Source organism: Ambystoma mexicanum, chromosome 2q (assembly GCF_040938575.1).
Source record: "Ambystoma mexicanum isolate Mex_15411 chromosome 2q, UKY_AmexF1_1, whole genome shotgun sequence".
Classification (NCBI taxonomy): Eukaryota; Metazoa; Chordata; class Amphibia; order Caudata; family Ambystomatidae; genus Ambystoma; species Ambystoma mexicanum.
Genome location: NC_090924.1, coordinates 96289626 through 96314538, shown reverse-complemented (window position 1 = coordinate 96314538; position 24913 = coordinate 96289626). Strand labels below are relative to the sequence as shown.

General features: G+C 42.8%; 1 protein-coding gene across 8 annotated transcripts in view; it reads right to left on the bottom strand.

Moving 5' to 3' along the window:
* The window catches only part of LOC138569187 (ankyrin repeat and fibronectin type-III domain-containing protein 1-like), a 2784778-nt gene that overhangs the window by 208099 nt on the left and 2551766 nt on the right, over window positions 1-24913 (bottom strand). For all 8 annotated transcript variants that reach the window (XR_011303172.1, XM_069646931.1, XM_069646929.1 and 5 more), the window contains one exon: window positions 18280-18370. Coding sequence is in view for 7 of the 8 variants with exons in the window: in XM_069646931.1 (XP_069503032.1) it covers window positions 18280-18370 (91 nt within the window). In the remaining variant the exon portion in view is untranslated. The remainder of the gene's footprint in view (window positions 1-18279; window positions 18371-24913) is intronic.

The following is a 24913-nucleotide window of genomic DNA, read 5'->3' as shown; positions in this document are numbered from 1 at the left end:
TTGTGTTGGTTTATCAGCCCCGTAAAGATATGCCACCCTTCTCTGAGGAGTTTATGGAAATACTGACGTTCCTGGATAAATCGAATAATGCTACCTTAGTGCTGGGAGACATTAGTAAATGGTACAACAACCCTCAAGACACGGAAGCCACAGGGTTAGCTCAATGCCTTACCAACAGTGGTTTACAGATCCACAACAAGGTTCCCACGCACAAGTTAGGAAATATTTTTGACTGGGTCATTAGTAAAAATGTACTGACCCCATTGATGGTTAACCCTTGTATTTGGTCGGACCACTTCTTTGTCTCCTTTAATGTCGAAATTCCCTTCCTCATCCTAGATTAAAAAAAATCTTTGTGGGCAGCGGGAAATACAATACATTAGCCAAGAAGGCTTAGCCACTTGTCTTTCTCATCTTATGAAGATTACTTCAGCTTCAGATACACCTGATTTATTAGTATCAGAGTACAAAAATGTGATAGTCAATCTTTTAGATCAGGTAGCTCTGATCAAAATCAAAAATGATAGAGAGAAGACCAACAATCAGAAGTGGTGTACAATATCGCGGACTAATCTTAAAAAAGAAAAGCGGAAGACAGAAAGAGTCTGGTACAAAATAACTCACAGTTCAATAAAGATACATGGACAGCATTAGAGAAAACATACTGTGCTGAAATTTTCCTGGCGAAAGAAAAATATTTTGATTGCCAAATCGTTAATGCAAAAAATGGCTCTAGGCAATTGTATGATATTCTTAAAGACTTAGAAGAACCTAAAGCTGTGATGTAGAAAATTATGCCCTCCAACACATGCTGCCAAAATATCCAGAAAGCATTCTCAGACAAGATTGCAAAAGCTCATAGTAATATTGCCCTCAATAAAAACGGGTTGACATAGAGACATATATAGATAATGAGAGGAAAACACAAGTATTAGAATATCTAAAATTCTAGTTTAAACCCATTGAAGATGATGAGCTGGAAAAAGCCCTAAAATCCATGAGACCATCCACCTATTATGGGGAGAGGATTATCTTGGAGAGTAGAGAATTTTTTATACCCTTTTTGACTCGCCTAATGAATGCTTCTTTTAGAGAGAGCAAAATTCCCAAGGCTTTAAAAAAGTTGTGGGGACACCGTTGATAAGAAAGCCTGGCCTGGACCCTAACAACTATTCAAACTACAGACTTATTTGTAATGCTCCCTTTCTTCGGAAAATAACTGATAGAATGGCAACAATCCAATTACAAGAACATTTGGAAAGCGCCCAGGTCCTGAATTGGAGGCAAACTGGCTTTAGAGCACACCAAGGCACTGAAGGTACCCTGGTGAACCTACAGACAGAAATGCTCCTGCTCATGGACAAAAGCAAGGCAGGTACGCTGATGCTATTAGATCTCTCAACAGCCTCTGATCTGGTGAACCATACTAAGCTCATGAGCAGGATGAGGACGGTAGGTGGATGCTGTGATGAAAAATCTGCATTGATCGCCTCATTTCTGGATAATAGATTATCTAAGATTGCTTGGGGGATGTATGCTCGACTCCTGAGGTGCTGAAGTGTGGTGTCCCACGTTGGGCATGTTTGTCACAAACCCTGTTTAATGTTTTCTGTGTACTCTTCTGGAGGCTCTAGGTGTCTGTTTTAGTAATTATGCAGATGCCACACAGTTTGTCCTCGAGCTGTGTGGAGTTTATAAAACAGAGGCAGAGAGAGTCTCACTGGTCTATAGCACTATTTCCCCTTGCACCCTGATTCCCGCGGGCTCCAGCACTATACAAATGAATAAATAAATAAATAATAATTAAATAACCTGGAACTCACATATAGCTAATAGCAAAACTGATTGAATAAAAAAGAAAATATATTATAATTTTACTGTTCAATAAATGTAACTCTGGGAGGAATCTGTGGGGTTTAATCATAGCCACAGGATTGCATGAACTAAAAGGTAATGTTAGGCCCAATATGTGCAGGAATATTTTCTTGTCATGGGAAGGCACACTGGCAGACTGGAAATGTAACACTGCTAATGTGCCTAGTGAATTCAATCTATATACTTCTGCAGCTGAAACAAGGAACATACGAAAAATAAAACCAGGCTACATAAGGGAATCGGAAAGGCACATTGTGAGCTGACAGACCAAAAGGTAGCATTTAATGTACAGCTGTCACATAAATAAGGGCTCTTTCAAATTAAAGATAAATCCACTTACTGATTGGTCCTTGCATGTGATTGATAAAGCCAAAAAAAGTTAAAGGCTGTTTATACATGGAATGTATGGCATTTGCAAACACAGAATCACCTTCCCAAATATGAGTGTCTGTTGCTAGAGGTATGACTTTAGGTTTCTATTTCCTGAGAAGGGCCCAGTTTCTATTCAGAACACTCATGCAGGGACCGGGAAGGAGTTTTATTGGGGCCTGTTCCCTGAGATAAGCAACTGGATTACCATTAACTTTGGGAGAAGAAAGGTTGATTGGTTAGTTGCAGGCTGAAGTAAACAATGAAGCAGCAGAGACTGGAACAGATGCTCCGAATAGAAATGAAACTGGTACTGTGAAATGAAATTCGGATCTGCCTACATGTTTGAAGATTCCCATTAGTTTAAAAGGACTATCATAGTTGTTCAGTTTCTCAAGAATCATATGTTTCACCATAATGGTTCAGGTATCACTAAAAAACAGCTTAACAGGCCTACTTATTGATGTAATTCTTATTATTATTCGACTTTAGGAAACCCTGCAAAAAGCTTAAATATATTTCTAACTCCCCAGAAAATGTCACAAGGCCAAATGATGGGGAGGTAGTAGCATCAGGAATCAGTTAACTAGGTGTAAGGTTTGGTGCTAATAACTGTTATTATTTGTGGGTACTTCACAAAATGATATCAGTTGGACCTGCAACCTCCTGCTGAGATGGGAGTCATTTTAATGAGTCTGAGAAAATATTAGGAAGCTGGTTACCCGTCCCATAGCACTTTACAAAGAAATGTGCGCACACTAATACCTATTTAAAAGCTTCCTGGATCTGTGAGCTTCAAGCAGAACAGTGATGATTACATGAACCAACTTAATTTATTCTTTTTACACATTTAAAAAAAAAACATATATTCATCATATTCATCCTTTCAACAAAAATAAAAAACATGCATTCCTCGATATGTGACTGGGGTTTAGTGCTGGGGGTTAGTACTTGGTCACTAGTTGTTATACATCATAGCACATGATCTACAATATTGCCAGACTTCATCTGTTCTACATTTTTCTTGCAAAAGTATAGCTACTGATATGGGCCATTCATTTCTTTTATATTCAAGTGCTATTGATTTTGAGTGGGATAAACAAAGACCCTACAAAAAAGGTCTTGTTCTTGGTCGACATGAGTCGATGTCAAAACGAGGCTTGGTATTTCATTTTGGCTTCCATTTTGTGTCGGTGCCAAAATATGTTATAATGCAGCCTTTACTTAAATGCTAATACGACCCTGTAAATGGCAATTCGTCCAGGTTTTTAATCCCTGGATATGTCGTAAACTGTTGGTTTACCCACTTATTTCAGATGTCCTTGTGCAAAGCACAAGGAAAGAAAATAGTTAATTGGAAACACCCTACAAGGTGTGTCTGTGCAATAACGCACTTTTGGTCAATAAAGGATGTTAATTAAAAAATTGCTTAATTATAATTACATTTTGCAATTTTGCCAACCAGAATACTCAAGTTAAATCACATCTCATCTAGAGGCCATGTGCTATTGCTCTGAATCGCCACATACCTAGAAACACTGTGAAGTGCCCACTCAATGCTGCTGTTTAATCCATTGGTGACTATATTTAGCTTGAAAATCCTTTTTTGCTCAGCTTTCCTGAGTTTTAAATCTCTGTCGCCTCCCCTCGCAGGGTTGGGGGGGGCCTCTATGGTGTGAATAACAAATATCATATTCCAGTTCTTAAGACTGGACCTCCTAAGTTTATTACTTATTGGGCTGAATGTAGTGACACATGTCAGTTTATCAAGGTTGGTCTTAACCCTCAAAGATAGACAAATCACAGCAAAACCGTTGGATTATGTTTCAAATTAATATAATGAGCTACTATGGGTGTTTACTTATTACCAGAATAAAATGTCTTTCCTGGACTTATCTATAAATGAGTCACCCAATGTAAAGCTTGAAACCTTTCTGTTCAGGAAATCTACTGATAAAACCACCTGACTCAAATATTAGAGTTTTCATCCTCCAAGTCTAAAATAAAACTTGCCTGTGGGCCAGTTCCTCTGTGTCCATAGAAACTGTAGTTCAATGTTTGAGTATCTGAGTTACTGTTTTCAGCACAGAGGTGATCCCAACAACATCATTCGGAATGCTCGCAAACAAGCACAACATACACCAAGTGATGAGTGTCTATCTCCGAGGGTTAAAACCAACCTTGAAAAAAACGGACATGTGTCACTACATTCAGCCCAATAAGTAATAAACGAATCAGTTCCATTCCTAAGAACTGGAATATGATACAGACACCAAGGTTTACTCCTGCAAAACCAAGGTTTGGATATAAAAGACAGCAGATTCTCAAGGACATGCTGGTACACAACTATGAGAGTCTGTTATCCACATGAGAGAAACACTGGTTGTGGGTCATTATAGATGTGGTAGTTGTTCCGTCTGCCTTCTAACACAAAATTTGAAGGAACTGTACTTATTTGGCATGAAATGGCAACTGAAATCGTTCACTAATTGTAAATCACAATGGTTGATAAACGGTATAAAGTGTCCATGCGGCCTAATTTACATCGGCAAAACAAAGCCAAAAGTCAGGTAATGCATATGTGAGCATTGCTCATGCCTCAAGAATAAAGTGGAGGAAAAACCCATGTTAGCTCATTATATTCGTATTAAACATAGTCCAACAAATTTGCTGTGGTTTGTCTATCTCTGAGGGTTAAGACCAACCTTGAAAAACTGACATGTGTCACTACATTCAGCCCAATAAGTAATAAACTCAGGAAGTCCATTCTTAAGAACCGGAATGTGATACATACACTGGGGTTTACTCCTGCAAAACCAAGGTTTGGATATAAAAGAAAGCAGAATCTCCTGGACATGCTAGTACACACCTATGAGAGTCTGCTATCCACATGAGAGACACAAAAGGAGGACATTATGGGACTTACCACCGATTGTACGCCATTAGAGATGTGGTGGTTGTACCGTCTACCATCTGACAAAAATGTGAAGGATATTGACTTATATGGCATGACATGGCAACTGAAATCTTTCACTAATTGTGAATCACAATGGTTGATATATGGTATAAAGTGTCCATGTGGAGTAATTTACATAGGCAAAATAAAGCGAGAAGTCAGGGAATGCATATGTGAGCATGGGTCATGCCTCAAGAATACAATGGAGGAAAAACCCCTGGCGGCTAATTATATTCATTTTAAACATAATCCAACAGATGTAGTGTGGTTTGTTATTCAGACCTCATAGGCCCCCACTCAAGAGGAGGCGGCAGAGATTTAAAACTCAGGTAAGCTGAGCAAAAATGGATACAGTCACCAATGGATTAAACAGCAGCATGATAGATGAATGAAGTTGACCTAACAGTGTTTTTAGGTATGCAGTGATTCAGAGCAATAACACATAGCCTCTAGATGAGATGTGATTTGTTGCACAAGAACATTAACCTGAGTATTCTGGGAGGCAAAATTGCAAAATGTAATTATAATTAAGCTGTGTTTTAATTAACATTCGTTATTGACCAAAAGTGCATTACTGCACAGACACACTGTATAGGGTGTTCTCAATGAATTGTTTTTTTTTCTTGTGCTTTGACCAAGGAAATCTGAAATAAGTGGTTAAACCAACAGTTTACCACTAATCCAGGGATTACAAACCGGGACAAAATGCCATTGACAGGGTTGTATTGGCATTTAACTACAGGCTGCATTATAACATATTTTTACACCACCCCAAAAAGGCAGCCAGAATGAAACACCAAGCCTCGTTTTGACATTGAGGTTTAAGCTCTTTCTATAGCTATGGGAATGCCCATCCACGTTCAAGCTAATATTTCATCATTCTGAGGGTTAAAGCGGGAGCAATCAATACCGTAATTAAAGGTAAGAAAGCTGTTGCTGAAGGGCCCTGCAGTATCATTTGTGACATATGCAGCGCTACTCATTGTAGTACTACAGTGTGCGCAAATCGTAATTAATGAGTTATGAACAACATGCATTAATGTGAGAGTGGACAAAAAGAAAGTAGAAGAGAGAGATATTGTTGTCACTGAAATTTGATGTTAGAGGTCCTGCATGAATGTTTGGAGTCCTATGTACACCTTATATGCAAGTTTCTAAAGCGAAGATCTGACAGTGTGCTTAGGGGAATTATATTATGTTTTTCAGACAATAGGAACCTAACAACCAAATTTTATGGTTGCACATTTTGTTACAGAACACAAAAAAAGACATTTTTCTGTGGTATATTCAAGAACTTCTCTAACCTGCTAGTATATGCCACACTGTGCCACGGCAGGTTAACACTACAATTAAAAAGTGGTGGACAAGTTGAAGACTACCAAAGGCTTAACCAAAGGAAGAATGAAAAGTGAAAAAACACATATTATGTTTGTGTTGTTGATATAGGAAAAGATATCTTGCACCTGCTAGTAGATGCCAGAAGATGTCATTACAGGTCAGTGCCACAATTAAATAGTGGTAGTAATCTTGAAGATTACCAATTACCCAGTTAAGGAAATACATGAAAAAACACATACTTTGTTGTATTATTTTATGTTGTCTGTATAGGGGAAGTGATGTTAATCTCCCGAACAATTACCTGAACAAGTTTATCATCAGGATTTTTTGTATCCCATCACATCCTATATCAAAAGTCCAGTTTAGCACACTATTTATCTATTATAATGGCATATGAGATAACATAAATTGGTCCCAAAGAGTGACATTCTATTTGTATACATTTTTTATATGTGTTTATCATAATATATAACGTGGTCCACGGGGGGGGGTTCGACATATTCTGTTTTGTATTGAATAATTTCTGTGTCCTGAAGTAGGCCCAATAAATGAATCACGCGAGCACGTGGGAGAAGGTGCACCACGAGGAAAGGGCCGAAACACGTGTTGACCAAGAACAAGACCTGTTTTGTAGAGTCTTTCTTTATCCCACTCATAATCAATAGCACTTGAATATAAAAGAAATTAGTCGATCCGCATCAGTAGCTATACTTTCGTAAGACAAATCTAGACCAGATTAAGTCTGGCAATATTGTAGATCATATCTTCAATATTGAGTCTTCCCATCTGCCCTGAAGCACTCCCTTGTGCACCCCCTTCTTAAGAAACCCTCTGCCGACCCCTGCTGCCCAGCTATCAACCCAACTCCATCACTTCCTTCCTGGGTAAGCTCCTGGAAAAACTGCCCATCTCCCAGATAAATCTCCACACTGAATCTGGTGGTTGGCTTCATGACCATCAGTCTGGCTTCAGAGCTGCCTGAAGCACGGAAACTGCTCTCCTGAACATCTGTGAAGGCATGCTCTCCAACCTTGACTCTAACACCTCTTGCGGCCTCATCCTGCTTGATCTCTCCTCTGCCTTTGATTCTGTCAACCATTCCATCCTGCTCAACTGTCTCCATGATAACCTGGGTATCACGGGTCAGGCTCTGGCGTGGCTGACTTCTTTCCTCTCCGACCGACCCTCCCAGGTTCAACTTGGGTACTTCCTCTATGCTATATTTTTTTCTACCTGCAGTGTCCCCCAGGGGTCTTACCTCTCTCCTTGGCTGTTCAACCAATACCTGGCATTCTTGGCCCACAACATAGCTGATCTCTGCCCCAACTTCCAGTGCTATGCGGATGACACAGCTCATCTTCAGGCTACCCTCGGCCTCCTCCTCTACTTCCCTCATCTCTGACTGTCTGTCTGCTATCCAGGAGAGGTATGCCGCCAATGACCTCTGCCTTAATGCCAGTAAGACTGAGATTCCCCTCATTGGCACACCTGCTCCCTCCTTCCCTGTAGCTCTCTGGCCGGCCTCTCTTGGCCCCCTTCCTGCTCCCACCTGCAAGGCAATAAATCTCGGGGTCATCTTCGACTCTACACTCTCCTTCTCTCCTCACATCTCTAAGAAGTCACACTACCAGCTACACCTCCTCAGAGGTATTTTTCCTTTCCTCTCCTTCCCCCAGAAGCTCACTGTCTCTAGAGCTCTGGTTCTCTCCAGGCTGGACTACTGCAACAACCTCTTTCTAAATCTGCCTGCTTCTACTCTCCGCCCTCTGCAACTTATCCAGAACAGGACTGCAAGACTTGTCCTTGGCCTCAAGCACAGGGATCGTATCTCTCCAGGACTGAAATCTCTGCGCCGGCTCCCAGTGGCTGTGAGGATTAAGTTCAAACCCCTCTGCATTGTCCACAAGGCATTCTGGGGCCTTGGGCCTCAAAACCTTCAACTCTCTCTTCCTAAATACCTTCCTTCTCAAGCTCTTTGCTCATCTGCCTCCAATTCCCTCAGGGTCAGTCGCTTCTCCAAGCAACGAGTTGGCGGTAGATCTCTTTCTTCAGCTGGGGCCTACCTCTGGAACAGCCTTCCTGAAACTTGAGGAGAATCATCTTCGGTTCCGCAAGCACCTCAAAACCTTTGTCTTTGCATCCAATTTTTATCCTCCTATCCCTTGCTGATTTCCTGGCTGACATTGAAACTGCACTGGTTACCTGGCCACCCTCTGATCTCAGGCCGAGGTCTACTCCCCCACCAGTCGCACTCCTGCACTGCCTTCTTGGCAAACCCCACACTTGGTGACTGTTTTCTATATCCCTGTGGTCCCACTTCCAGCACTTCACACTGGACGTCTGCACTTACCCTTCACTTGCCACCTGCTGGCCATACTTTTTACTTATTGTTATTATTGTCTTATCCCATATACTGCACTGTCCTCTCCCCCCTAACCCCCACACTTCTCCTCCTTCCCCTGCCATTCACTTACATGATCTGAATGACACCTGGCCTAGTAGGGTTGTTGTCTGTCTTCCCTCTGTTCCCCCTCCCTTGCCTCGTCACGCCTCGAAACACTTGTGTATATGCACATTATAAATGCCATATCATATCCTATCATGTGCTATGATGTATAACAACTAGTCACCCAGTACTAACCCCCAGTCTCATATTGATGAATGTATGTTTTTTTGAAACGATGAATATGATGAATACATATATATTTTTGTTTAATTATAAAAAGAATAAATTAAGTTGGTTCATATAATCATCACTCTTTTGCTTGAAGCTCACAGTTTCAGTAAGCTTTAAAATAGGTATTAGTATGCACACCTGTTTGTGTTAAGTGCTAAGGGAGGGGTAACCAGCTTTCTAATATTTTCTCTTCTTTGTATATGCTTCCCAATTGAAGTGGGTCCCCTGAGAAAACAAAAGTGGGAAGTACACATCTATATTGACATCTTAATGAGTCTGCCATGATTAGCTGAATCTAAATATATACATGTAATGGCTGCATCCACAGAATCAACAAATGAGGCTAACCTCGGGTCCGCCGCATCTAATTCTGAGTCGGATGTCACTGAAGGTGAGGATGAAGAACCAGCAGTCCGCCTCAATCAATTTTTTAGAAGAAATGAGGCTGTTATGCCAAGACAGCCGTTCAAACCCCAACAACAAAAAAATACGAGGCAGTGGGGCAACCCCAAGAGGAAAAGGAAGGGGAGGCAAAAAGCCATGAGGAGAGGGCAGAGGGGCAAAAAATACAAGCAGCAATCTACCTCCAAGATCTCTGCGCTCTGGAGACTAAATAGTGATATTGAGCCTAGTCTACCTAAACAACAGATCATCAATTTATCTAAGCACATTTTGACAACAGAAGAAATTAAATTATTTGAATTGGGACTTAACTACGTACAAACAAGATTGGACCTAGACAGTTTTGTTCGCAAATTGCGGTTAAAAAAGTTCTTTGCTTCCAACACGTATAAAAAGAAACCAAAACCACCGTTGGAAGGACAAACGGATGTCATTATCTCCGATATGGACACTCTCACCACATTGGCTACTCTCCAATATGAAAGCGAACAGGCACCAGTGGAGAATTCTTCTAACCTGGATAGACCAGTCATGGAACAATTGGGAATTTGTACTGACTGGCCTTCAAAAAGCAAACTTAAATTGAAATCCAAGTTCAATCCTCTTAGTGCCCAGAATGTACACATTGAAGCTTTCGCCAATGTGGTTATTGATGACCTCAAACTAGAAAGGAGAAAAAACAACAAATACATCAAAAGTAACTTGTCCCGGCAACAACGCAAAGTCCTGTCAAATATCTGCAAAATAGATGGATGTATAATCAAACCAGCGGATAAAGGCTGTAATGTTGTTTTAATGAATAAGGTAGACTACATCAAAGAAGCTCACAGACAACTTAAGGATCCCAGATGCTATGAGAGACTTGAAAAAAATCCAATAGAACAGACGGAAAAAACAACTTGGGAATTCCTAGCCAGATGGGAAAACGCAGGAATCTTAGATGAGGATATGGTGAAATTCCTATTCACCCCACATTCTATCATTCCCACAATCTACGTCCTCCCCAAAATTCACAAAAATGTTTCCAAACCTCCTGGCAGACCAATAGTCACATTGTGTGGCTCACTACTCGAAAATATGTCGATATTTGTGGACGAAACCTTGTGTTCATTCGTGCCCACTCTTCCCTCTTCTATAAGAGACACTACTGACTTTCTCTGTAAAATTGATGATCTTCCGTGGGAACCAACATACCTGATTGCCACCATGGATGTGGTATCATATACACTTCCATACAACATGAGGATGGCATCAAGGCATGCAAAACATTTTTGGAAACACGCTCTCTTAACTATCTCGACCACTCTACAATGATTCTAGAAATGGTAAGACTTTGCTTAGAGAACAATGTTTTCCTCTTCAATAATGAATTGTATCACCAAATCCAGGGAACTGCAATGGGCACCACATTTGCCCCATCATATGTAAATCTCTTTATGGGACAATGGGAGAAAACTGTGGTATGGGCCGAAGGAAATGAGACCTTTACTGATGAAATTATTTTGTGGTTACGCTATAGAGACGACCTATTCATTGTATGGAACGGTACAGCTCAAACATGGAAAGAGTTTGTGAAATTCCTCAATGTTAATGAATTGAATCTTCAATTCACCGAACAGCATAGCAAGCAATCAATCGTCTTTCTGGATGTGAAGGTCAAGATCATCGACCAAAAAATTGGGTGTGAGTTACATTGTAAAACCACTGGTGCTAATATTCCACTCAATGCAAACAGTGCACACCCAAAGAGTCTTCTATGGAGTATACCATATGGAGAGTTCATCCCTATTAGAAGAAACTGCAGTGATATAAAGGACTATGACCTAGCCAGTAAAATTACGGCCCAGAACTTTTTGAAACAAAAGTATCCCAAACAGGTGATTGAAAGATCTTACCTAAAGGTCAGAGATATGAATTGACAAACCTTACTAACGACATCTCAAGCGAATCTCCAAGACAGCACTATCACAGACACCACCAGGCTAATATTGACATTTGGAAGCCACTCATCTATCATAAGAACCATTATAACCAAGTATTGGAAGGTTCTAAAGGTGGACAAAGATCTAGGTAAAATGCTAAATGCACGTCCAGACATTACGTTTCATAAAAGCTTGGCCATAAAGGACTTGTAAGTGTTGCAAATGCAAAGCATGCAAATATGCATTTAATTGCAACAGTTACACCCATCCTATTTTGAGAACCCAAATACAAATTGAAAGCAGAATCACCTGCGAGTCAGAATTCGTGGTCTATGTCCTAGAGTGCCCATGCCTGAAATGGTATGTGGGCAGTACTAAGTGCAAATTGAAGATACGAATTTTGCAACACATCAGAGCTATCGTCAATAAGGACCTTGCATATCCCATGGCAAAACATTTTTTGGAGTTTCATGATGGGATCCAAGTACTCTTAGGTTCTTTGGTGTCCATAAAATGACCAACAGCCCAAGAGGAGGCGATAAGGAGAAACTTTTACGACAGGAAGAGACTAGATACATCATAGACTTTGAGAGCAAAAACCCGCTGGGCCATAATATAGATGAGGAGCTGTTCACCTTCTTGGGAATATAACATGAGTTAATTTGTCTCCCATATTGACATTTAGTGTGTTTATTATGTATAACAGCTCTTAAATATGGAGGCCGAAATAAGCCCTCAGACTTGCCCGAGGCAGTATTTTGCTCGTTTAAATTACTAGGAAAAATCTTCAGCCTCCTCCCTGAATTTTCATATTGATGATGATTTTTTCTTCTCTCATTTTATATATATTCTTTTCACTCTTTTTTGGCCCTTCCTTCCTTCTTGGTACTATGTGGGAGATTTTCAGTCTTTTTAAACTCTTTATTCCTTTTCCCTATATAACACTGATTTGTATGGGTTATAACTGAACATCAAAATGGAGATGTGCTCCTATATTGCGCATTGTCCCACTTAGAATTTTATCTATTTTTGTAACATGGAGTTCTGACTATTGCCAAGCAAGCCCAATTCTAAACATGAATAGACCTATGTGATGCTGTGATATGGAGGGACAGTGGTTTTAGAGAAGCACTTGCACTTTATTAATGATGAATAATCATCATAATTTGCTGCTATGATGTTTTGCACTATGCATTAGCACTTTATTATGTTGATATTAAGCATTAGCACTTGATTGCAAAATTGTCCCTACATACACAGAACTGCAAAAATGTTATATCATTGCTTGATGTTATCAAATTGAGGTCGGATTTAGAATCAGACAAAATTTAATCTTATTTATGCGCATATATTTTCTGCATATAGCGTCACTAAGACGCTGATTCTATGCTCATTGCCGGAATGGACATTGTTGGCAACATTGGAAATACAAAATGTACAAGTAATTGTTAAAATACAGCAAAATGCACTTTCAGAATATACATCCTCTTTCATTAATGAAATGTAATAGATGTCGGAACGACTGAGTATGCAGACATGTTACTTTTATATAAAGCACTTTGCACTTTATAAGATGGCCGAACGCAAATGTAGAGGCAGTACATCTCTGTGAGCTACCTTGTTGATGTTTAATGTGTTCTGGGTTAAAGGAGCTCCCATAACAGGGTGGAGCTGCTGTGAACAAGCCACAGGAGTGTGGTGAAACGCGTTAGTCAGCCTCCTTGTGACTGGGAAGCCATTTTTTATTGTTAGATTTATCTAAATAAAACTTGAACTTTTTAAAAGCCAAACTGATTGCTGTATAGCCGTCCTCTGTTGGATCCCTTTGAGTGAACTGTTCTGGTGAGCAATTGTTGCTGGACATTTTGGATTTTCGTCTGTTGATGGGAGTGCAGCTTACAAAAGTAAACAAGACTTTGCGGTCTTGATTCACTTTCATTTGCATATATATATATATATATATATATATATATATATATATGTTTTAGGTTTATGTATAAAATAAAGAATGTTGCCACTTAGCACTTAGCACTTTTGAGTGCAAAAAGGACATGTGAAAAAAATGTAAATTCTAGTAGGCCCCCGCCAGAGAGGGGGGGGAACTGCCTAAAAATCATCTGGGTGAATACTGAAAGAGGGCTGCAGAATTCAACCTTGCAGGACAACTGGGTGCAACTATTGAAAAATGATCGAGATTTAACATTGCCTGGGAGACAGCAATTGGGAAAGACTAAAGAGGCTGGGATTTTCCCAAGGAGAGCATAATCGAGGGATGAATGCTGGTGGCTATCCATGACTGAAGTACCTGACCAGATCCCTGTGCTTCCCCAAGAGAGGGTCCTGAAATGCTGATGTCTTTCCTGTGCACCTCCAATGTCAGTCATTTGTCCAACAGAACGAAGTGTGGAGATTTTTTTTATTGAATACCTTCCCCTTAGTTAGTGGGTGAGGGGGTTATGGAAGCAGATACTTGGTGTATTTTGATAAATAATAATTCAATTGATTACCCTACAGCTAAATGGCACAGGGGATTCAAAATTAACAAAACTAATTCCCAGTGCGAATAAAAACTATAGTCTGTTAATGTAATCGAGTACACCTATTTTCCTTGTCAACCACAGAATTCCCTGAAGGGAAACGGTGTCCTTGTCTAAAAATTTAATTCCCAAGTTACAACTGAAGGGCCATGTGGAAAAGACCTACCTGTCACTACCAAAGGAAAAGCAGCATTTTAATTCACAAAACAAGAAGAAAATCAAAGGTCCCTTTCACGTGAAAAACTGGATTTGTGAACACTGACACAAAAATGACCCTGCATGTGTGTTTGCAGTTTAAATGTGAAAAATGTACCCCTGCCAACATACAATGTCAGGGAAAAGGCATGGTTCGCATTGACAAAAAGTAATGTATGTTGCGTTTTGCATGCAAAATACCAGCAGACATTTGAAAAGAAAGGCCCACTTTGTTTCCATGAAAAGGTTTCTGTAGGCCCGAGGCAAACCCGTTGCTTGCTGATGGACAAAATGTCACAAATAACTCACCCATAGAAAGCCTGTTTTAGATCCCCCCAGCTGTTTACAACAATAATAAAATGTGGCCTCTGAAAGGTGTGGAAACCATGTGTCCTTTAGACTTGCTGTAAGAAGGCATTGTGAAAACTGGGGCTACCATTAAGGGAGGCTAAAACTCAATTTTCAAAGAGCAAACAACCAACTTAAAAGAGACTTAATAAAAAAGAACTCTTGTCACAGGCAGGCCTGTGGTGGAAAATGGTAAGTAGCTTTGAGGCAGGGGAATTGCCATTTATCCAACATGAAGATTACCTTTGTTTAAAAGGACTATACATATTATTTTTCTAACAATAATGCTTTTTGTAAAAACAACAGAAAATTAAATTGCCACACGGCTGTGTGAATGGTGCAGACCTGTCTGTCATCTTATTTAATTCCCCATGATTAGCTGAATCAGAAAATATATATCCAATGGCAGTTGCTAGTAAAATTATGATGTTTGGTCACATTACCAGTTTTTGACAAAAATTTTACAGGAGAACAAATGGGGATTGCAAATGGAGCTACCATATGTCTGCTCTAGGCTCTTAAACTAGTCCGTAGAGAGATGGGCTGGAGTTGGGAGAAGAGATAAGGGTAACTGTCCAATCCTAGTTGCGAGAACTGTTGTAGGGTACTACCCGAAGATTGTAAACTTGATGGTTTCATCACTGCTATATAAGGGGGAATGTACTATGATGTAGGGAGGAGCTGCTGACATGTACCATCAAAGGATAACTGCTGAAACTCACCTTCTGAGAGAAACAAGGAAACACCAGATGAGATTTCAGAAATTGCATTTTGGGTGGTGCTGTCTATCGGAGCTGTCAGCTACTTGGGAGGCCTAAGGAACTGACTGGACACTATGGTAGAGAGCTGGAGACCATCCTGGGGAGAGGAGTGGCCATATTCCTGCCCTATCCTTCCAGAGGGCCCTGACATGCAGCTGGCTTTCTGGAACTTTAAACAGAGGCTTTCTATGTACGTAGAACTGACCCTGGGAAACCATTTCCCTTTATATTGGGCAGGCGGGGCAAAACTCTATATATTCTTAGCCTATTTAACTTAAAATCTTAATTTTATTAATTCCGTTTGGCGGAACACTATGGGGTGATTTTGGTTAAAATTAAAAATTAACAAGCTCATTCCCGGTGTGCACTGAAAACTGTAGACTGTAATTCATTTGGGTGATGTCATTTGTCATGTTGACCCCGACTTCTTTAGGACGTGGGCTGTCTTGGTCCCTAAACTAAAAACATCCCTTAACCATCCAGCTTCCCAAACACAGGCCGTTAAGTGGAGGGGGGGGCTAAAATCCGAAATTCACAAATCATTCCAAGTTTTTTTTTCTGTCCGACTTCCCCAACTTAGTGGAGGGTGGTCTGAAATCCAAAATTCTTCGATCATCCTAATTTTTCTGTAAAACTTCCCCAAACAAGAAAAAAACATAGGGGAGTCTGAAAAACAAACTGCTTAATCACCTTGTGTTTATTTTAAAGTAAATGTGTCGGTGAAATAATAATTGCCATATGCATTTGCCCAAATTTGAAAAACTAAAACTGCTAGCCTTTTAAGCACTCAGGAAAATCGAAACTGCACAGGACTACATTTCTAATTGCGTTCACTGACCAGCACTAATTATTTATTGAAATGAAATTGAAATAAAGTACCATGATTTGCGTGTTTCCTCAATTAATTTGAGTGATTTATTTGTGTAACAAGAAGTTGATTATGAGCCACAAAGAAGGTGACGGTGTAGTTTGTGCATTTTTTCTTAACATCTAATTGAAATAAACCTAAATATTTCCTGAACAACGGCCTGGAATTTTGATATAGTCCGTAATGTGCATAAATAAGGAGGTGCAAAAAAGTAATTATTACAAAAACATCTGTTTTTCAGTTAAAACATATGTTTACTCGCTTATAAAATCCTCTTATTGGGAATTGGACTTACATTTTTACTCTCTAAAAAATAATTTTACTTCCAACTTAAAAAAATAGAGAGTAAAATAATGCCGCTTCCAAATCTTATCTGGAGCACTGCATATAGCATATCATTTCAGATGCAGATGTTCGCTTAGCTGTGCTCTTTTGGGAGACATTTGATAGGACACCCTGCAGTGAAGGTCTGAACATTGTTTCAGCACTGCTGCTACGTGGATGTGTGATAGTGGAGCAGAAAAGGCCAAAGAAAAAAATTGCAACACACGATAGAGGGGAGAGTAATTAGAGTTGATGGGGGCTCTTAATATTGTGGGGCAAAGTTTTACGGTCTAGGGCTTGTGAGCATTAATGCTGGTAAATAGTGCTATTCTGATTCACCCAAGGGCGTGATTTTGCACGGATCCCATCACCATTACTTGTGCACAGTTCCTTGGTCTCAATCACGTGATCATTGGTTCATGCCAGCTTGTTCACGGAGGAACAATTGGTGCCATATTTTTCTGGTGATTGTAATGTAAGCCATATGTCTCTGTGACAGATAGATATAGTGAGATCAAAGGTCAGTTTAAGAGTCATAAAGTAGGACACTAAAAGACATATGAATTAATAAATGCTATCTTAGCAACCATTAGAGTGCACAATATGTGTTTGTGTGAGTATGTATTTTACTAAAGGAACAAATGCAATCTGTGGCGGTTGAAGCACTGATGTATGTGCTAGTTTCCTACTTATGTGCTTAGCAACTTATTGTGATAAAATGTGTAGCTTTGTATAAGGAACAGCATATATTGTGAAGTCTGATCAATGGCATCCAATTTAGAATAACTCCCAAACAATTGCAAGTCAATCAAAGTACAACAGCATGGCCTTTGCAGGAGCTCCTATCCTCTCAGCAGCTGCAGAGATAACTGTGTTGCTAGAGTTCTAAATTAGCATTACAGATAAGAGACTATGGGCCTCATCACAAGTTGGACGGTATCCCGGCCATATTACCACCGGGATACCGCCAGGGCTAATAGCTTTACCGCCAAACCCCCGGCGCTATTAGCGCCGGATCACGGGTTTGGCGGAACGGGAATTCCCCATTCCCCATCGGGCCCATTCGGGAATTCCCCATTCCTCATTGGGCCGAATGGGGAATTTTTGGTGCGACTACCGTCGGCAGTATTACAGCGCTGTAACTGTGTCGAAAATCAGCACATTTGCAGCAGAATTACCCCCAGCTCGTAGCTGGGGGTAAATCCTGCCAAACCTGTGATTTGGCGGACCCTTAAATGCGGCAGTAATAGGCTTACCGCCGCATGTAAGGGTTACTGCCAAACTCGTGTTGACCCCGTATAAGATTGCCAATTTTTGTTTGAGCAACAATGTTATGATGATGACTTCTTGATCAATTTAAAGTTGAAAGATAGGCTTTATTGATGAAAGTGTGATCTATTTTGCTAATTAAATAATGTATCAGATTGTCTTAAAGATGTGAGGCCTATAGTATGTTATATTATTCTGCTTTTTGTACAACGGCGGACAGCCATGCCTTATTTAGGCTTCGATGGATAACGGGAGCTCAGAAAGGAAACAGTCCTACAGGAAAATAGATCTAAAGTTGGATCTGTCTTAATTATTTGCAAGCCCAGTCCAAATAATGTTTGCCACTGAGCCCTTGATCCCAATCCTGGAGCACAGTCCCACCTTATATCCCATGTCCCTCACCCTCCAAAGCCTGTCTGTACCCACAAACATACTCACTTGATGGGGCGGCATAGGCTGGCACGGAGACTTGTGGTGGTCCCCAACCTTTCATGTTGTATGCGGAGACCTGCACGTAGTATGCTGTACCCTGTAGAGAGAACGGGAAGAAAAATAAAGCAGATCAGTAACTTTGGCATTGCCTCTGCAGGGTTGCACTCTAGCGGCAGCAGGGGTGGTTCATCAGTTGAGGCCCTTGGCAGCGTGAGAGCCTAAGAGTATCTGGGCCCTCAAGCAGCAGCAGCAGGGGTGGTTCATCAGTTGAGGCCCTTGGCAGCGTGAGAGCCTAAGAGTATCTGGGCCCTCAAGCAGCAGCAGCAGGGGTGGTTCATGTGTTGAGGCCCTTGGCAACGTGACAGCCTAAGAGTATCAGGGCCCTCAAGCGGCAGCAGGGGTGGTTCATCAGTTGAGGCCCTTGGCGGCGTGACAGCCTAGGAGTATCAGGGCCCTCAGGCAGCAGCAGCAGGGGTGGTTCATGTGTTGAGGCCCTTGGCAGCGTGACACCCTAAGAGTATCAGGGCCCTCAAGCGGCAGCAGGGGTGGTTCATCAGTTGAGGCCCTTGGCAGCGTGACAGCCTAAAAGTGTCAGGGCCCTCAAGCGGCAGCAGGGATGGTTCATCAGTTGAGGCCCTTGGCAGCGTGACAGCCTAGGAGTATCAGGGCCCTCAAGCAGCAGCAGCAGCAGGGGTGGTTCATGTGTTGAGACCCTTGGCAAAGTGACAGCCTAAGAGTGTCAGGACCCTCAAGCAGCAGCAGCAGGGGTGGTTCATGTATTGAGGCCCTTGGCAGCGTGACAGTTTAAGGGTATAAGTGCCTGACTCGTGGAATTTTTTTGCACGGTTCAAAGTGACTTTGCACTGCCAACACAAACCCCAATTCATGCAATTGTGCAACGTGTATTTTCGCAGTGCAAAGTCAGTGCACAGTCATTTTTGCAGTACAAAATGAACTTTACTCTGACTTTGTACTGCAAAAATACACTTTTCCACAGTTCCAAGTATCAGGGTTTGTGTCGGAAGTGCAAAGTCACTTTTCAGCAGTGCAAAGTCACTTTGAACCGTGCAAAAACATCCATGAATCCGGTCCTAACTGTCTCACTCAAGCAGGAGTCCTAAACTGCTACAGTACAGAAGGAGAACGTCCCTCGCGGGACCATGGCACAACCTGCCAACAGACAGTGTACAGATGCAGGGAGCAACCATGCCCTGGCACCGTTTATGCTGGCAAGAGGACACCCAGACACTTGTGGCTGGAACTATCCCACGGGTGCTCTGTAACATGTGCCAGCATGAAATGAAGAAGCTTCGCTGTCAGTTTGCTTTAAAAAAAAAAATAATAAATGTTCCTACTGGTTTTCTAGGATTGGATATTCAGCCAAAATCAAAATGTACCAGCATGTGAAAGATTTGATATTCAGCTAATGAACGCCAATGTTGCACTAATCAAAACCTAAGCTTGGTGGATAGGGGTGACATCATACCATCCTAATGTGCAGTCAGTGGTGAGTCGCCTCGATTCAGTAAGTTTATGTTGCTATTTCCATGTGCAATCATCCCGCCCAATATTGTACCCACTCTTCATTTTTCTTAAAGGAATACGTTTGCGGACGCGGGCTGTGTTGCATAGCAACAGCACCGAGAGTCCAAGTTGACAGGTTTGATACGGTCTCCCGGCCAGCGGCACTGTTACTAGACGTCATAGTCCACTGACATAAGTATTATTGCCATTATCAAGCAGTGGCTAAGGCCTTTGCTTTTTTGGTAAATGCTGTTGTGCAAGCAGTGCACCTGGGTACCAAAAAGAAAGAAAAAAAAGATGGACACAGCAAAGGAAGCTCATGATGCTCCTGTCTCTTTCCCGGATAGGAAGTGGCAGAACAAGCACGTGCCACAAATGACTGACAGAACTGGGACGGGCATTTCTTTTTTCATTGAAGAGAAGTAATTTTGTTGATTTTGTTTGGACGATGGGAAGTAGGAGCAGACCCAGCTGAGGGAAAGCTTACAATGAGGGCTTGCAATATGCCCCAGGCCCCGGACCGCATGAAATGCAGGACTATAGAGGGTCTAGGAGATTAGGCGCGGGGTGTGGGAAAACGGCGCGAAAGCGTAGGGATGGGCGGCCGAACGGCGCCACAAGAAACAAAAGCCCAGGAAAGGGCAGGAAGCAGCACCTGGGAAGGTGCGAAATATAACAGCAAGGGATCAGAGGGGTAACCCAGCCGCCCCCAAGAAGGAACAAAAGGCCGGGGGTGTATAAGTAAGCCAGGAAAAGGAGAGGCGGCACAAACCAGGTAAGAGCTCACCTCTCTCGGGTAGGCTCTTAGTGCCTGGATAAGGGGAAGGAAAAACGTTTGCCACCCAACCCACCCTACAATAATAACGGAAGAAGAGGGGTGCAGGCAGGAGCTGGTACGCCGAGTACTCTTTCGGTACACGGTCCAAAAAAGAAGGAGCAGGCAGAAGTGGGAACGCTGAGTACTCTTTCGGTACACGGTCCAAAAAAGAAGGAGCAGGCAGAAGTGTGAACGCCGAGTACTCTTTCGGTACACGGTCCAAGACATGTTGTAGGTGGCATGTGCCCAGGAACGAAGGCCCAGGGATAACAAGGACTCAGGAGGAGCCTTTGGGACTGGATACAAGGTGCCCAAAAGCATATGGCAGTGTATTGATTTTTGTGTGTTGTATTTTCTGTAAGAAAATAAAATGCCTACGGCCTACAACTTTTCCATACACATAATGTGTCTGTGATTTATTACTTAGGTAGGGATCTGGTAGGAAGAGCAAAGCGAGCCCACACTACTCAGCCTAAGGCAATAAGGCAGCCCACATTCTGAGTTTCTGGTTGGCAGACAGATAAGCACTGGGTGCAAATGCCCATTATGATGTGCGGGCAAGGGGTTTTAGCACACATGCATGGAACGCCAGTGCTATTTTCTAAAGCAAATCATTATACAAAAGTAGACAGAAAGAAGGCTAAAGGACCAAGTTGACGCGAGTATTTGTCCTATAGCACAGCGAGTACAATGCTCGTTATGACTGGTTCGAATCCCGGCAGGGCCAAACTCATATCGATAAATGAGCACTGCACACCGTAGGTAATAATAAGCAGCGCTCAAGATATCTGGGGGTTCGAAACGCTATATATATGCTTATTACTATTACTAAGGCCTGGTAATCTAAAGTGTCATTGGTGTCTAGCAGAAAGCTACTTTTTGTTGCTGTTGATTTTTGTTTGCAATGATGGCGCCTGAAAACGAAGACTTATTTGTTTGAAGCCTATCAGCAGCACTTATGCCAGTTCAGAAGTGACAATTAAGTCAGATGCTATGGCCTAAGGCAGGAACACCTAGTGGCCTTGTCTTCGCATTGTTTCCCAATGCATTTCCGTACAGTGCACGCACGCTGCTCGAGGGTGCACGGGGGTAAACACTGTTTCCCAATGCACGCTGGAAGGCAGGCAGCCAGCAGTACGGCCCACCGCTGGAGGCTCCCAGTGCCGGATCTTGTCTTGGCGCTGCATCCTTTTGGACTGGCTCCGCGGCACAATGAAAGGCCGAGCGCCGGGGATGAGAGGCGGGAGGAGGCCGAGCCAGCTGTCAAGCAGTGCCAGCCCACAGTTCTCAGAAAGATAAAACGGCGGGGCGCCCCACCCCCGACCGGCCTGTGACCTTGTTCGCGGTGGGGTTGAGCCCTGGGAGATAGAAGCGAGGGCTGCCTGGAGTCAGTGCTCCTGGTCTGCAATTAGCTATGGGCTGGTGTGAGGGTTTGATCTTTTCAGGTGGCGGGCGGCCAACTCCTGATTTATTGCGAGTGGGAAGAGGCGGGAGGGGTCCGCGAGAGCAAGGGGAGGATAAATCAGACTGCCAATGCGGGATGAACCTGCTTCCCGCCCTCGCGCTGCCCGTGACGCAGGCCGGGAACATCTCGCATGCACAGGCCTCCCCGTTTTAACTTATATGAAGAACCCTGTCCCCATGTGGTGGCACCGAAAACGGTCCCATGGGGAGGCGCAGTGAGAATGACTTGACATTTACGAACCTCGCAGGAGAAGGGGGGAGGGCTCGGATTGGGGGTTTCCCAGGCTTTCGTGCCCCTTTCCCTTGGTGCCGACGCCACGTCTCTGCCCCAGCTGCTCCGTGGCTGTGCGGCGCGGCTCCATTGCCCGAGTAGACAGCCAGGCATGGGAGTTAGGCGGGCATCTGTATCCCTGCACCCTTGACAGAAAGGGGCAAAGGCTGTAAACAACCTACCCCCCAGACCCCTCCGCCATTATATAGCGGCCGCGGCTGCGCGCCAGATCAGCAGGCGGCCCTGATGGGAAGTGAACGGAGCCGGCAGGTGGGAAAGGGGCCTCCGCTTTTAATAGCACCGGATAAAGCCCAATAGTCCTTTTTTTATTGCGCCCATGTCAGAATAAATCGCCGGTTCAGGCAGACTGTGAACATGACATGATTGCAGGCGAGACATATCTGCAACTACCTGTGCTCTGGACTATCTCGAAGTGGTTCTGTTTGCATGACCCAATTTATTTTCCATTGTTCACAAATCCTTCCAGTTGTATATATTTGACTATTGGTTTGGACCTGTAGCAAGTCCGCTTTATAATAGGCTCCACTCCGCTGAATTTTTGACATTTTAAAAATCAACTTGCTGCTTCCCTACACCTTATGGCCCCCGTAGCCTACCGCCTTGCCAATGGTCCTTGATGATCACATGGCACTAAAAGAGTGTGGGGAGCAGGAGAGAATGGAGGCATAGGGCCTGAGCCTGCCAGGCCCAGCTATGCTTGGTATCAGTGGGGACACAAGCATCGACATTAGGCCATCCATGTGATCGCTGAGAATTTGTAATGCGGAAGCAAACATGTCGATTTTTTTTTCTCCGAACCTTTTCCTTCAAGTATATGTGGGAGGAGACCCCTGCAACCCTCCTCATACTCCCCTTATATGTTTTACAAACCTTAACCCCCACATATAATTGCAGGGAAATGTGCATGTCGAAATTAGACATTTTCGTGTTCAGCAATTTCCAGTTGGCAGTGATGACATGATACGACATTAGGCTCCGCCATCCCAAGGACTAGGTCCAGGCGATCTAATGTACTCCTAGAGCCCTCCTGCTATGTTTATGCCCCGGCCATTCCATCTAACCGCCAACCACACACTATGCTCAACGTCAGACATTTCTGCAGAACACATAATTTGTTCAGAACTCTAAAAAGTGTGCCGGGTTCAGACATTTGACCATCAGGTGCTCAAAGAGATATTTTATATCCAATTAATATTGTGTGATTCCAAATTCTCCAAATATCCAACATCAACGCATAACACAAGCCATTCAACTTGAAGTGCAGTTTATTCAACGGGCAATTCTTTACTAGCGGTAACAGGAAAACCCTGCAAGCATAATCCTACAAAACAACACACTCCCTGACGTGCTAGGCCTGAATAAGCATTACCACATCTCTGATTCCAGAAGATCCGCTCACTGGCTCGCTCTCCGAGAAAGGATGATACTCAAAATTCTATCTGCCACCATCATCTATCAAACAATGTACCGGCGTACCTGGCCCTGAGGATTAACAGGCACATGCCCACCAGATCCCTCCGATCGACACACCACTGCCTCAGCATTCCGGGATTTAAGCACAAAAGTGCTGGCGGCACCAGCTTCTCGGTTCGTCCTGCCTCCCTCTGGAACAACCTTCTACATCCTTTGCGTGGGGAGCCTTCCTTCCACCTGTTCAGGAACAATCTCTAAACGCACCTGTTTAACTAATTCGATTGAACCTATTTGTCAACCAACATTACTGCAACGCCTTGAGAACTAAGCGTAGTGCACCTATATCTTGACTACTCACCCTGTGACAGTGCCTAGGTGACCATGGGCTCTGTGTGCTACTGCACATTTAAAAATAAATAAGTAAAAGAATCGAAGAGCGCCCAACCTCAGATTGAGACTTATATATGGTCCTGGGCTTAACCGAGCATCCAATCAGGTTCGGTCTTTATTCTGGCACAGCCTTCCATTTAGACGTTCATGAAGCTAGCAAGGCTTCCTTCTTCGGACAATCCAACCCTGCGCCCTAACGTTTGCGGGTTCAAGGAAGTGTCATAGGTTATATTTTGGTTTTCTATTGAGTCCCATACTCTGACCTCAGAGCCCCATACTAGATTACACTGCACTGGTGCATTGGGCATCGTAAAGGGAGAGCGTGGATCAAAATGTCTCGCTCTCGGGGTTATATCCTGTTTCCCAGTTAACCCCATGATGCAAGCAGCAGCGTATCACTGAATAACCAGCACGGCATCATTGGAACACTGAATCTTCTCTGGTGTTGCTCTTGTGGCTCGTGTTTGCAGCATTCTCCATTCCTGTACTTCTCGCAGGTGCCTTCTGCTATTGTCCTTCTACCCTATGCATGGGTTACCTGATTGAGGGTTGGTAATACCCTGGTTGGGTTTGGTTGTATTTTCTCCATTGCCTCTTAGTGTCACATGCTGCCAACATAGAGCTACTCCCTGACAGTATGGCCAAGGTCTATCCTACCCCTCACATCCTCATGCATTTGCAGGAAGGACTGTTTTCTGTCGCCACACAGCTTGGCTAGTACTTATCTCCCCGGAAACCAT